General features: G+C 37.4%; 1 protein-coding gene across 4 annotated transcripts in view; it reads left to right on the plus strand.

The window, feature by feature from the left end:
• The first annotated feature begins 119 nt into the window (after positions 1-119).
• The window catches only part of vti1a (vesicle transport through interaction with t-SNAREs 1A), a 111,311-nt gene continuing 96,711 nt past the window's right edge, over positions 120-14,719 (plus strand). The window contains exons 1-3 of one of the 4 annotated variants that reach the window (XM_022742902.1): positions 120-397; positions 5,456-5,514; positions 6,511-6,621. In XM_022742902.1, coding sequence (XP_022598623.1) covers positions 304-397; positions 5,456-5,514; positions 6,511-6,621 — 264 coding nt within the window. In that variant the 5' untranslated portion in view covers positions 120-303. The remainder of the gene's footprint in view (positions 398-5,455; positions 5,515-6,510; positions 6,622-14,719) is intronic. The other 3 variants (XM_022742904.1, XM_022742903.1, XM_022742905.1) reach the window with 3 other exon arrangements.

Consider the following 14,719-nt stretch of genomic DNA (forward strand, 5'->3'; position numbering starts at 1 on the left):
TTACCCTCAACCCCTTGCTGATACTTTTTAATTTAACCAGTTTATTTTTTAACCGTCACAGAACAGCGAACATAATTTATATATTCACATCACTAAAAAATAATTTCAAAAAATGATCGTGGACAACATTTTCTATCCAGATGCTGAACCATTTTTAGCGTCGGAAAAAAGAAAACGAAGTCCAGGTCTTTGCCGAGCATATTACACTGCGACTCAAGGAAGGGACTCCATTCGAGCCTTGTTGTTATTATTCTGAGCTAACTGTCAACCAGAAAGCCACCTGTTTTAAACTTAAACGTCAGCATGTCCTCAGACTTTGAAGCCTACGAGCAGGACTTTGGAACCATCACAGCAGAAGTAACTAACAAAATTGGCAGAATTCCCAAACTAAGTGGAGGTAAGACAGTCGTATTTTATTAGCTGGAATCGCTGAGTTGGAGCTAGCTATCAGTTAGCTGGCAAGCTAACGGTACCCAGGTGTAGCTTACTTCATCAATATACCATATTATCTTAGGGTATAATGTCGCACTAAATGGTGAAACAGCTATAGCTATAGTGAAACAGCTATAGCTATATTGTTTTTAATAGCGGTGTATAAAAGACCCATATCACCTGTTACTGGCTGCTTTATTAGCTTGGTATGTCTTTAATGATTTAACCAGTGTGAAAATGGGAAACAACAAATAACATATACGTCATGTTTTCCACTGGTTAAGATATGTATACTTTTTCAGTTTACTGCCTAAAGCAGGTCTTACATAACATTATCTAACAGGGTAGTAATTGCTGTCACCTTACAAAAAGAGGTCAGACCTGTGTGGACTAAACATATTCCTGGCAGACATTTTTACTTTTCATAGCAAGAAAAACACAGGTATCATTAATAACATTAATCAGGGCAAAGCCTGTGACTGAAATTTAATATGTGGGTACAAAAAGTAGATGGAAAGATAAATTACATAATCTCACATTATATGTCAACCAAATGACCATCAATGTTTTCAAATGATAATCAATGTTTTCAAATGATAGTACCTATTCAGTCAAGTCAATATCTGTTATTCCACATGAAAGCTCTGCTTTGTTGGATTTGTTTTGTATAGATAACTAGTTTCTTGTATTCTCCAGATTACACCCATGTAGTCAATTTAGTTTCTGTACTCACATGGCTGGGTCCGGGCATGTCAGCATATGTTACAAAAATTTAAAGAGCATGTTTACACTGTGAATAATTTTTCTTGATTAAAAGTTTATGTTTATCATGTTCCTATCAGTTCCTATACAGTGAAGAAAGACAAAAGGGGGAGAGAAGAGGGGATGACATTGAGCAACAAAGATCAATCTGATTTCAAATTGCAACAAAATGACGGGTATTGAGTCCCACTCAGAATTGCTTTATTCATAAAGATAGTAAATAAATAGTAACTAAACTATTTTCTCATTGTGACTTAAGTAAACATTGGAAAAACTTTGTAACAACAATCTAACACAATAAATAGGTGCAGTGGCGCACTCATGCCAGCAGATTAAAGCAGATGTATACACGGGTGCCAGCAGGCACAGCTTTGTATAAAGGGCAAAGAGGATGTGATTGATCACTTGTCCATGTGGTATTGCTGTACTCATTGAATCGGGCTTAGTGACACAAGCTTCAGTTTTCAACCTAAAAAGGCTTTAAGGCTGACAAATGTTTCCTTTTTCTTTTACTGCACATCATAATTTTTAGTCCATCCATACTTAAGCCACAAATGAGAAAAACAATATTGCAGACAAGCAGTTGATTACACTTAGTATTTACAGTGTACAAAATAATTCTCAAGAGGGCTTATATATGGCCATGCTACCAACTACACACAATAACTTTCCTCAGTCAAAGTGTGTTGAGTAGAACTGATGCACCTATTTTACCCAGTCTGTTTCTTGTCAATATGTTTTCCTGTTCTTCTAAAACTTTATTTTGATTAGGTTTTAATATTGTTCATTTAACATGCTGTCCTGGCATACTGTCAGACACTGTATTCTCACATTCAAACACATGAATTGTTTTCCCTGCTACATATATAAAGCCGTTAAAAACACACATCATCACTCAGCCATCGTTTTGCCAACATTTAGCTTTGCACAGTGGCCTGTTTGTGCTTGTCAGTGTCCTATACACAGCTTAAATGCTGTCTTTCAATGCACATCCAACCTCATAAATTTGAGTTACCATGTCACTTAGTACTTATCCCAGTTAGAGGTGTAGGTAAAATAGTAAACAAGTTTGCATTGATCCAATTATATACAGATAACAACTCAGCCAGTTTTTGATTCCAGTTTTAAACAGCAAAAGGTTTAAGTGGAATTTTACAGTGTGAAATACACTACATATTTTTGAGATATGTGTAAAATATTAAGCATATTTTACACATGAACCGGTGTAAAAGAGGTGGCCAAAATTGTATTGTCTGCAACTAGTTGTCTGCAACTACTGCTCCCAGTTTAGACTAGTAGTTTTAGTTTTGATCGTTAAAAAATGCTTCCATCCACTTAGGATGTTTATCTTCTACTCTGGGCTCACACTTGCTCATTGGTTTTTCAAAGGGCACTGCCTCTCTCAAAACCTCGGCTAACTGAGTATTTCTGGTTTGGAATTGGCATCTTTGAAGATTCATGGCAGCCCATTCCACAGAGTAATTCCACATTGCTTCCTCTCGCCATCTGTTAACTGTGTCAGAGTAAGCCCATATGAATATGTACAAAGCCAGGAAACACATTGCAACCATAAGTAGTTGTTCTATGTGTTCCTCCACCAACAGAATAGTTTACAGTTGAATTTCAATTCCCTTCCTTCTCATTAAGGTTTTTCTTCTCTTTCTTTCTTAAGTCCCTCTGGCTCTTCTTCCTGAAGTGGCTGAATTTTGCCTGTGGTTTGACAGCCCTCTTTAATACGTTAATATAGCTCCAGACAAAGGGCTTTTGTCATTGCTGTTGTTGTATCTCTCTATTTCACATGTGCACAATTGCTGATAATGGCCATGGCATGTGGAAAAAATGTCCTTGACTGTCTTCATTCATGTAACAGTCAAATGAATGTGTGTTTATATATTTATTTATTTACCATCCCCCAAAAACTAAGGTTCAAGGAATATTTGAATAAGAATACAATGAATTGTTAGGCCTTGTTCCATGAAACATGAATGTCATTTTTTCACCTTTGAGTGTGTGAGTCATGGCAAGAGATTGCCTGTCAATCATTGCAACTCAAATATGGAGCATTTTTTAAGATAAAAAAAAAAAACATACTCTTGCCAAGCTCTATTTCTTCGTTATTTGCCTTACTACTGTGTACAAAACTCCTCATCCGTCCGTCAGCAGGTTGTAGTCTTGATAAAAATCCATACATATTTCACAGCCCTCTGGCTTGGGCCTGAGTTTGAGCAAGAATGCACCAGCTCACCTTTCAATGAATTGCCTCTGGCTGTTTACTGTGTAGGTTGTGAGGTTGGACATGAATTTTAGGATTTGCAAAAGATAATGTTGGCCCATGGTGCCTGAGAAATGAAGATCTTACCTTAGCTTTTTTATGATATTGCAGTCCCATAGCTGACAGCCTTGTGATTTGCTTTGGAGTTTGAAGTTTTGTTGACTTAGACTTTTCATTTACTTTAAATGCAGTTAGTTATGAGGTTAAAAAACTGTCATATTCTGATATGATATTTGATTCATTTGATTATTTTTTTTCTGTTAAATGATTACATTTAAGAACATAACTGAAATGGTGATAATTCAAAATAGAAATATTTGAATTGATCTCTTTTCTGCTCATATTGTGAATACTGACATACTGATATCCCAAAATGATGCTAAAACTGATTTCCTATTGACTGTCTGTGCAAAGACATGAAGTGCTTTCCTCAGTTTCCTTTTCTGCTGATGAATGCTATTGGCTGAAATTGCTTTGTCTTTTTTTCCCCAAATTCCACATACTAAGTCTAAGCAGGCTTTGAAGTATACTCAAACCACACATTCTAAATGCAGGCCTTTTTTTGAGTGTGCTGCTGATGGACATTAGTCTCCCACAATGCAGTGAAAATAGGAAATGGAAGAGCTGCTCACAGCTGGAAAGAGTTAAAAGTATTAAATCTTATGAGGAACACTCACTTGAGAGGTTCAATCAGCAGGGACATCCCAAAGTCTTGGACTGATTGATATCATGTTTCACTTACTGAATCTTAAAATAAAATGGTATATTGTTGTTGTTTTTTTTTTATACAAACTGCTAAAACAGTTTACTGCGATGATTAGTATGTAGTACAATTTTGAATTATTGCTATTGTTATTATATAATATGAATTTGGGGCACATCAACTGCTTCACTGGCTCACTGACCCATTGTTAATGTTATTGGTAACACCTGTGCTTCTGTGAAATAGGCTTATTCATTATTGTAATATCGCATTCCTTGTTGAGGGGATTTTCAATATTAACAACTATACACTAATATGAGACTGTAAAAGGTTACATATTTCTACTGTAAACTTTGGACCAGGGTTCATTTTTTAAATATTAAATAATTTGTTTGATCTCATTTTATAAATAATGTTTAGTTCATTTTAAAATTTAGAAAATAATCACACATTCCACCACATTATCAGAGCTTACACTTGTGTCTTAAAACAGTTTGTTTTGTCTGACTGGCAGTCACATATCTTAAGTGAAAAGCAGACAAATTCAAACATTCAAGAGTCACTAATCAGTATGCTTACACATGGCTTTAACAATGACTTACTAATTGGTGACTATTCCTAAAATTTAGGTATTCAATTCAAACATATTTTGTCGTGTATTTAAAAATTATGATCACCCTTCTGTCCTTTTTATCAATATGTTTGAATAATGATGCTTGATTGTTAAACAAAGAAACCAAACTAAACCTCTACCTTCCATGTGGTTTACCTTCATGGCAAAGAGCTAATTTCAGAACAAAGACCAGTTCTTGTATGTGGTGATGTTGCTGCCTTAAATAACAATGGGATGAACTGTAGTTTACACACTTCTTTGGAACTCTCGCCAGTCCTAATGAGTTTCAATGGGTAATGTGGAAGAGCAGCCACGGGGTGAGGTGCAGAACGGTGCGTTAGTCATTCTGAGTGGGACTCATACTTCTGGCAAGTGAGCAAAGCTGACACCTCCCTTCCCTTTGAGTTGGCACGAGGTGTCTCACTGCTCCTCAACAGAAACCAACAAAGGCCTCATAGACGCCAATAACTAAGAGACATCAAATGTTGGCTCGTCGTGTGGAGAGAATGTGTAAATATATCTTCAAATGTGTCCTCGTGTGTTGTTTTCTCCCAGTCTCTTTCTATCTCTCTCCCCCCGTCTCTTCCCCTGTTGTGGGGGAGTTAGGTTGTTGTCATGAAGCGCTGTTCCTCTGTCGGCTGATCAATATGTTGCTGTTTTTTTTCCCTTTCAGAGGAGAAGACACAGCTGGTTCTAAATGTTGACAAACAGCTTGAAGAAGTCAGAGAGTTGGTATGTCTTTGATCAGTAATTTTCTCCTCTTCCCATTTCCTAAATAATGAATTTGTGGAAAGAGGGAGGGGACAATTTTCACTGGCACCAGACAACAGCACCTGTATTATCCTGGTGGTGACATGACATACACACACACACACACACACACACACACACAAACACACACGCACACATATACACTCACATCACATGGCGGAATGGAGGCTTCCTCCTCACATGATTGCTTTCCCATAATCTGCTTTTAAGTGACACCCCTATGACACATTTCAAGCCATTATCTTGAGGTGGGAGTCTTCATGTTGCTGTTTAGAAATGAGCAAAGTCACCTGACAGAGACAAATTGTTGTTGCAGTTGTCTTGTTATGTCACAGTGATTGGTTTCCTCCAAATCCGCCACAGAGAGACCTGTCTAGCCATGCATCAAATGTACTTTTACTTCATTCGCAGTGACATTGTTGGGCCTATGCATGTTGCAACAATGAAGGGGCCCTCATATTTGATTGTGTATTTATTTACAGAACATCCTTCCTCTGTCACAACTTTTAGCACAGCTGGGTGATGTGAGCGGGAGGCATTTTCTTTTTACAATCAACATTGGAACATATTGATGTTAATGCAGCTGAAGTAACTCATTTCAGAAAGTTTAATGTTTTCAGAGTTGTCACAATTTCTATCTGGAGCACCTTTTGTCATAGATAGTAACATTTTTGAGAGACTTAGCAATGCAACATTTACAGAAATGTGTAGATAGTAAGAGAAATATGATCATTAGAGAATAGTGCAAAGCCTAGAATTTTTTTAAGCATTTGTTTGAGAGTGCCATGAAAATGATTATAATTAAAAGTACACATTTCACCAGGTTGGTTCATTTACATTATGATGTAAATTTGGATGAAAATGAACTCTAAACCTGTCAGTTTTATATCCCAAACAATTTCATAGTAAAATATTTGAAATGTTTGGTAAAGTAACTGGATTGTTTTGGGGTTTTAGCTGGAGCAGATGGACCTGGAGGTGCGGGAGATTCCCATCCAGAGTCGAGCCATGTACAACAGCAGACTGAAGAGCTACAAGCAGGAAATGGAGAAGCTTGAGAAAGACTTTGTAAGTACTTAAACATTTAAGAAAATCTTTAATTATCATTGAAATGTTATAATGTTACTGACATTTAGCAAATCCTCTTAATAAGTATAACCTCCAAAAGATGCATTTATATAACATAACATACTGTATATACATATGCATACCTAGTTAAAAGTTGTCTCAACCAGGCGCATTCTCCCTTACACACATTCTTACACACACAAACAGACCTATGCAGAAGCTCAGTGGTGCATCCACTGAGGTTAATTCATTGTTTGTATTTGAACTTGCAAGTGATGCCTATTGAGAACAGGTTGTGTGTGTGTTTGTGTTGTTGCTGCAAAATCTGGCCTTGTTTAGTAATTCATAAATCACTGTATGTCTTGACTTCATCCCTAGCCTCTATCAAAGCTTAATGAGCAGCCCAGTCTTTTGGGTCACTTGCTTTTAGTCCACAGTGTTGGCTTCAGTACTTCACTTAATCAGTAAAGTCATAGAAATAAGCAATTATCCGGTGTGAATCTAGAAGTTAATCAGTGGTTTGTTCTTATCTTTTTATCACTCTTTGTCTTTTTTGACTTTTCTCACTACCCTTATGTTAAATATATTAAATATATTTTAAAATATCGTTGTTTGTATTCAGATCTTTATCTTACAAAAAGATATGTATCTTTAATGATACCTTTTATTTTTTTTCTCTCATCTGCTGTTGTTTTCTGTTGTCAGTTTTGTTGTGGTGCTCACATGATAATAAACCTGTAGTGTGAATGCAGCTGACCTTGAGCTCGAGAGCAGACGAGTCCTCCCACATATCAGATATGATGTGAAATAAATCCACAACCTCACATTGGGATGGACAAATAAATACTGAATCAGACATTTAAGAACTTTTTAAATAAATTCACAAAAGGCTGACCTGGGACAGGTGCAGTATTTAACCTTGTTGTTAATGTGGCTTCAGTATGGTTTTGTTACCTTTTTAGATTTTGGCAAAATAGTCAACAAACTTTACTGAAAACCTTGAACTGGATTGAAGGTTTTTTCCTCTCAAATGTGGACTTTTTCTTTACTTCAGTATAGCTAATACTTGAAGGAAATGGTAATCACTGTAAAATGACTGTTCAAAATGTTCAATTTTAGACTGCTTTTCATCAAAGTAAAAACATTTTTATCAGAATTGCAAGTGTAAACTTTTTTTGTTTGTTACAAAATGAAAGTTTACACAAAATAGAATGATCAATATATAACTAACTTGATATTTTGAATATTCTTAAACATTATCTAAATTATGACATAAAACTCATATTGGTCATAACATTGTGTCTCATGTAGCCCATGCTCTCCTCTACCACTGACAAACAAAGCTAATCTGAGTTGAAACCTGATTCTTTTTCACTTCGGCACTTATTTCACTTTATTCATCAGCCCAAACATTTGTTTAACATCATTAACCACAATATACTTTTGAAAATCTATATTGAATCTCTGACTATTCCAAATGCAGAACAAACGAGCAAACATGCATAAACAACCCATGTGCATGGAGATATCATGTGCTAGTGATCTGTGAGCACACCACTGAGATGTGCTAACTGAGATCACAGAGGAGATCTCTGTGCCAAGACAGTTTGCTTTCCTCGCCATGGGCATTTAATTGGCTGATGATTAATCTTTAACTTTTCTTCTCCCCACACTTACCGTGCTTAATCATCAAGCAGTTAACACCTGCTGTGGCTGGTATTGGTGCTAATTTTCATTACTAGCATTTTTATGCTTGTCTGAGAGGCATATGCGGGAAAATGTGTTTCTTTTACCTGGAAAAAGTTGAGATTCCTCCACTCACTTCATTAAACTAAACACGATTACATCTTAATTCTTACATCCATATCGCTGCATATTGACAGGTTCTATGTAAGTCGAATGTGTCGAGGAGCACAATTCTGCAATGCAAAGCATACCATAGCAGTAGGATAGTCTTAGTGCATAAAGAATATAAGAATATTGGCCTACTTCTAACTGTGACTCCCCAGTTTGACAGTAATTTTCATTTTTACACCTCTGTGTGTGGTGTGGTCAGATCACTGTACATTTAAACTAGGATCACCCACTTCACACAGTAACATCTAGTATATCTGGTCTCCTGTAAATCTGATGCAAGTGTTCAGAAGGCAAGAACTTCAGCCCCCTCAGATGTGCCTCAGATGTGCCAAATGCTATAGCCGAGCTCAGCCTCTCACTTCCTGCAGGCCTAGGGAGGACATGACACTCGGCTCGAAAGGCGTCTTGTGGAAAAAAGGCAATCTCCTTTCTTTTTAATGTAAAAAGCTCAGGCTTTGTTGTGCTTTCCGTGGATATCAAGGCCTTTCCACTCCCTCACTACCCAATCTCCCCCCGCAACCCCACCCCCTACTGGCCTCCCACGGGTGTCTCCCCCCTTAACCTGCTCTCTCATCCTCCCATTCACCCGTGGTTTGAAGTCTGTCTACCACCGGTGTGCCAGCTTGAGACCACATTCCTGCTCCTTTCCAGACAGGGCCCGAGTCGACCTCAGTAACCCAGCCATTTCATCCAGGATAACAACTTATCACACAGTCATCCCAAAGGTGTATATATGAGATGGAGCTTTGTTGGCTTGGCTGACAGCTTCATTGCGATAATAGAGGGGACAGTGGGAGTCTTAAAGGTGCTGGGCCACGACAAACAAGCATTGTAGGAGCCAAAGGGGATGTCAGCCTAAGCAAAAACGTGCAACTTGGTGTGAAAAAAATTAAAAAGGACAATGAAAATCCTATTTGATGGACTTGGCCTGTTCAAGTCAGGGGAAGCAGAATGGCATGGCTCTTAGCAATGGCTTTGATCAGGCAAAGAAGATGCCTAAAGTAAGCTTAATTTAATGAAATCTATCGGGTAAACAGAGCCACCATCTTCAAAGGGCCACGTTTGGTTAGTCCCAGTGGGAAAGATGGGGGTCCACAGATGTCTGCCGTGTCACACAAAACACAATCCAGGTTTGAGGATGTGACTCAAAATATGTAGTAAGTGTGTGTGCCATCATGCCCATGTGTGACATGGGCATGATAAGATTTCAGCCCTAAACTGTCATAAAGCAAATCGTCTCAGAGATTTAGAGGAACTCATGGAAGTGTCTTCTGTTGTCAGTGCATATTTTGAATATCAATGTCCTTCCTATCTTGGCCTTTTTAAAGTCGTTCTTTGTCATATTGTTAGGCCTTGGTTGTGGTTGAATATGTTCGGTAAAATGAATAGGAATGTTGACTGTTCACACTATTTAAGTAGATCTTAAGTTGTTTTAAACAAGATGTATAACTGAAATTATTAGTCAGTTAATTAATTTATTGATCAACAGGGCAAATGCTAAGCCTTCCGTAGGCCCAAATTGTCATTTGTGAGGATTGCTGCTTCTCTTAGCCTTACGTGATAGTAAATGGAACATCTCCTTGATGAGGATTTTTCACTCTTTTTATAGACCAAACAATCGATGAATCCAGAGAGTAATCAGCAGATTAATCAATAATGTAAATAATGGTAAGTCGCAGCCCTAATATCATTATATCAACGGTAAAACAGAATTGAAAAATCTTTGTCCAACCTTCCAGCTTGTTTAATACATTAGTTAAATTTTTACAAGAACTGTTGGTCACAAATCTAAAACGCTTGTCCCTAAATTCAGTGAAGTTACAAAAGTACTTTGTCTAGAGAACTTCTTGAGTAAGTTAATATTGAAATGTTTGGAAATGTCTCTTCACTGCATTTACAGATGATTCTGAGCGTGTTGCTTTTACTTTAAGTATCAGTATGCCTTCTGCTTGCATTAGCTGGTGCGGTTGTTCGTCTCTTTTTGCAGCAGATGGCGGTATTGCTCTAAGAATTTTCTACTACTTAAGGTACATGACAAGGACAATATTGGGCACATTTACCAATTACTTTGCCTTTGTGATGTATGAGTGGACTTGCTATGATAAATCCTTCCACTTATTACTATGCCTGACCTCATCCTTTATGCTGTGTAATAGAGACTGAAAATAATGTTAACCAAACGTCCTTGTGGTGAAAATCCATTTAATGCAAAGTGACTTATAGTAGTCTGGGTGCCAACTTTATGTGTTTGCTTTAGTTTGTCCCTGCCCAGCTTCCCATACTCTGAAAGTTAATTAACCAAGCAAAATAAAATATGAATGAAATAGTAACGTTGTGTTTCAGGAGATGGATTCACTTTTTGTTGTCTTTTCAGTAGCTAAAGCACTTCTGATTCAAATGTTAGGTGCTTTGTATTCAAGGATCCTTGACTCTGATAAAGGTTAATTGGTAGTTATAAAATATCAAGCTCTTTCAAGTATTAGTGTTGTATACTTCACATTTTTCTGTCATTAAGTGGAAATGCATTCCAGTAATGGTCAAGGCAGTTTTGTTTATGTTGTTTAGAGTCACTGTTTAATTTTGTGGTATAATGTAGCAGGATTAATTTGCTTAGATCAACCCCAATTTTGTCTGAATAGAAAAAGCTACTGTTGATCTGCCACAATATGCTGTATCCTGTTTCATCAAGGACCATAAAGATGTCATTCATTACCATGCATCATTTTTCCTTTTGAAACACATATAATTACCTGGTCTTTATATGAGATTTGTACACATGTTCTACACATAATGCAAGTTACGACAAGATGTGAAAAATGTGATACGGGCACATTTTGATTCACCCTAAGTACAGTATTTAACTTCAAAACAGTCCTATTCAGCAAGGTTTAAAATTATGGTGGAATGATTTTCTTCTCTTTCTTGCTCATTCCTACATTTATTTCTTTATGGATATTGCAATAGTTGGTCCTACCTGTGATTTCAGATATTCAGTCATGAGGCCAACAGGGATACAACTATCCCTTCTTAATTTCTTATTGTCTATTGAATTATTGTTTGGAGGTACAGTCATGGTCAATTAGGATGTTTGGATTGCCTTTTCCTCTAGTAAAAACCTTTAGATGGAAAGCCTCACAGTGTCTGCCCAGAGAGATAATTAATGCATTCCCAAAGAGTCAGCGAACCTTGAAATATTGAACAGTTTATTTGCCAGGTACACCGAGGTGAATGGAATGAAAAAGTTGATGGTACTGATTTCATTTTTTAATTAATTTTTTTCCTTTATATATCAATTTCATAAGTGTTTATCGTTGACCTTCTAGAAATAAGTTGAAAATTAGCTTTAAATTGGGACAAACATTAGAGTTATCCATGTAAAGAATTGGCACATTGGACTTTTTAAGCAAAACTTGTGAATATGATCAAATCGGATGAATATCAAAATGGGAACATTACTCAGATGAGGCCCAGGCAGACTACTGTAACTACGATTTGATTTGGACCCCTATTATAAGAATAAATTGACTTGTTCTAGAAAAAGCAATGAATGACTCTTGACTTTACCACACACAGCTCAGGCTTCATGTTTGAGTTACCAGTAAGAATGTTAAAAGAAGTTCTCATCAAGCCATTTTTTTCTCTTTCCAAACCCCAGAGCTATTTCTTTCCTCTGTATCTGAGGGTCATGCCTGATGGCTTTATCATGGCCAATAAATGATCATTTTTGTGGTGTTTTTTCTAGTGAAATGCAATGTAAAATGTAGGGTATTTTCTCCATGTGAATGCTTTCTGCTCTAGAATATTTGGTGTTTGAATTATACTAATATCTAGGTATGTATTTGGAGAGCGTCCTCCAAATGTAACTAAGCTAAGGAGGTGAAGATGAAGGTGCTCTTCAGTTATTTACTGCATTTTTTGATTAGTGGTCATGGACAATTCAAGGTTGTGGGGATTGTCCAACTTCAGCTGACAGTGGTCATAACCTCATTATGACTGTCACAATTAGCAACCTAAAAAGAGAAATAAGAGTTTGCAAAGTCATATATCAGAAAGTTATGTATTTGTCTTAAGAAGCTCTGACATCATAAATGTAATTTTTAAACCAGATGCTGATAATTATGTTGAGATTTAGGTTTTTAATGGGAGATTTTCTTTAGGACCACTGTACTTCCCACGCTAACCACACCAGTAGTGATTATAAATTTGCCTTGTTGTAATCCATCTTGAATGGTTCCTTTTTGTTTGCCCCTTGTCCTCATTATGGTGACTCCTGTAAGCAGTAACATGACAGACCAACATTAGTTGGATGTTAGACACTTTAAATCGCCTTAGGTTGTCTCGGCTTACTTGTTCTTATTAAACACAGAGGAGTAAAGGCAGATTGACTCTTTTTATGGTTTGTTGCTTAACAACCCATCAATGACACTAAAGTCTAATCACTCATAAAAAGTCATAAAAGGACTCCCTCAATTGACAGGGATTTTTCCCCTATATTTCCTCTGAGCTGAGTGCAGATTTAAGATGTAAACAAACAGATCTTCTTCTCTTCTTATGAATCATGTCTTTCATTTGGAAGTTGTTGTGCATAGTATGTCTTCCTCAAGCCCTTTAGTGGATTTTTTGGCATTGGAGGCTTTTCCATGTCTTCTTTATGGACACTAAGATGGGATTCATTTGCGGATTAGCCTTTTGTCACTCATGTTGAAACCATTTTTTATGGGTTTGATGGTGTAATGGCGGCAGTGGGTCAAATCTGGGTTGAAGGACAGTTCACAAGAAGGACAAAATAATTTTGTTGTCTGGAAGTGCCATGTTTATATTTGATTGTCAGAAAAAATGCAAGAGAAACAAAAACCAGAATGTCACATGTGACATTGGTTCTTTTTATTACATTTTGCAATTAAAGTGTATGGATAATGTTTTACATGTTTAAATTATAGGAGAGACTGATTTCTAACCAACTGCCCTGAAATGTGCTGCTTGTTTGGTACTGATATAGCAAATTTTCTGACATGGAATCAGTCAGAGTGAATTAATGTAATCGTTTTGATTCCAAATGGAAGTTTTATTGATTATAGTCTCTTTGGAGCTGAAAATTCCTCTTTTTGGCAAAATATTTGTGGTCACTCCATGACATAAGGAGCATGACAATGCTGTCAATCAGATGATGGCACTTGAACATTAATAGGGGGGTCTACAACACCGTTCAACTTTATCTTCCTCTGCTACGGCAGTAGTGCATTTTCAAGTTAACGCTATAAAGTAATTTCATAACTAAGCACTGACCTAGAGGAATTTTAGAGAAGAAAAGAAAAGAAAACAAGAAAGGAAATATGTTTGCAAAAAATTTTATGAATATGATAAAAGCTAAGGTGAGCATCTCATACAGAAGTAAACCCACCATCCTTTCATGGTCATTAACGTGATGAGTTCTTGTCAGTAGTTGACTCGTAGAAATCACATAGCCTATAATTTGTAAGCTGATCAACCCCTATTCCCTCTCTGTCTCTTTATGTTAACACTTGTCTGTATGGATGGGGTATCTGCATTATGCCTGGAGCACAGGTTTTGTTTGGTAGTGTGCAAATTCGGCCGTTATCCTTCCACGCAATCGTTTCCTCTCTCGCTTATCTCTCCTGGCCCCTCCAAAGTCGCCGTACTTCCACACACACTGACAGCGATCAGTATAGCTTTCAGACGCTTGTCTGGCTGAGTCTGCCATGAAGCGAAGGCCCTCCCAGGTCCCCTCGCTGTCCTCAGGGCTTGTGTGATTGAGTGACTGGAGTGAGTGGGGGCCAAAGATAATAAGGGGGAAAATATAAAGACATGGGGCGATGATATGATAACACCCCCTTCCTCCTCCCCCCTCCCCCCTCTCTTTACTCCCCTTTCCACCTCCCCTTCACTTTTCCTTCTGTTCTTCTTTCTGTCCTACCCCCGATTTCTGTGCACCGAGCCTGTCCCACGCAGTAGTGTAAACCAGAAGTGACATGTGACACCCACTCCCCAGTGATGTGCTGACAAGCGGGTACTAGAATAGGTGACAATGTTTTCTTTTTTGCCAGACTGGCTTAAGTATGGTGAGGGGATTCATGAAGTATTTATGAAATACATTATGAATCATTGGGTCTGTGTTTTCCCCTGTATTTTAGGCAGTGGCATTTGCTTTTTAATAAGAAAGCCTCAGAGAATAGAGGAAGAACTCTTTACATTGCATCTTTACTGGTGTTTCTTAATAGTT

This window comes from Seriola dumerili, unplaced genomic scaffold (genome assembly GCF_002260705.1).
Source record: "Seriola dumerili isolate Sdu_G_001 unplaced genomic scaffold, Sdu_1.0 BDQW01000068.1, whole genome shotgun sequence".
In the NCBI taxonomy this organism is placed as follows: domain Eukaryota; kingdom Metazoa; phylum Chordata; class Actinopteri; order Carangiformes; family Carangidae; genus Seriola; species Seriola dumerili.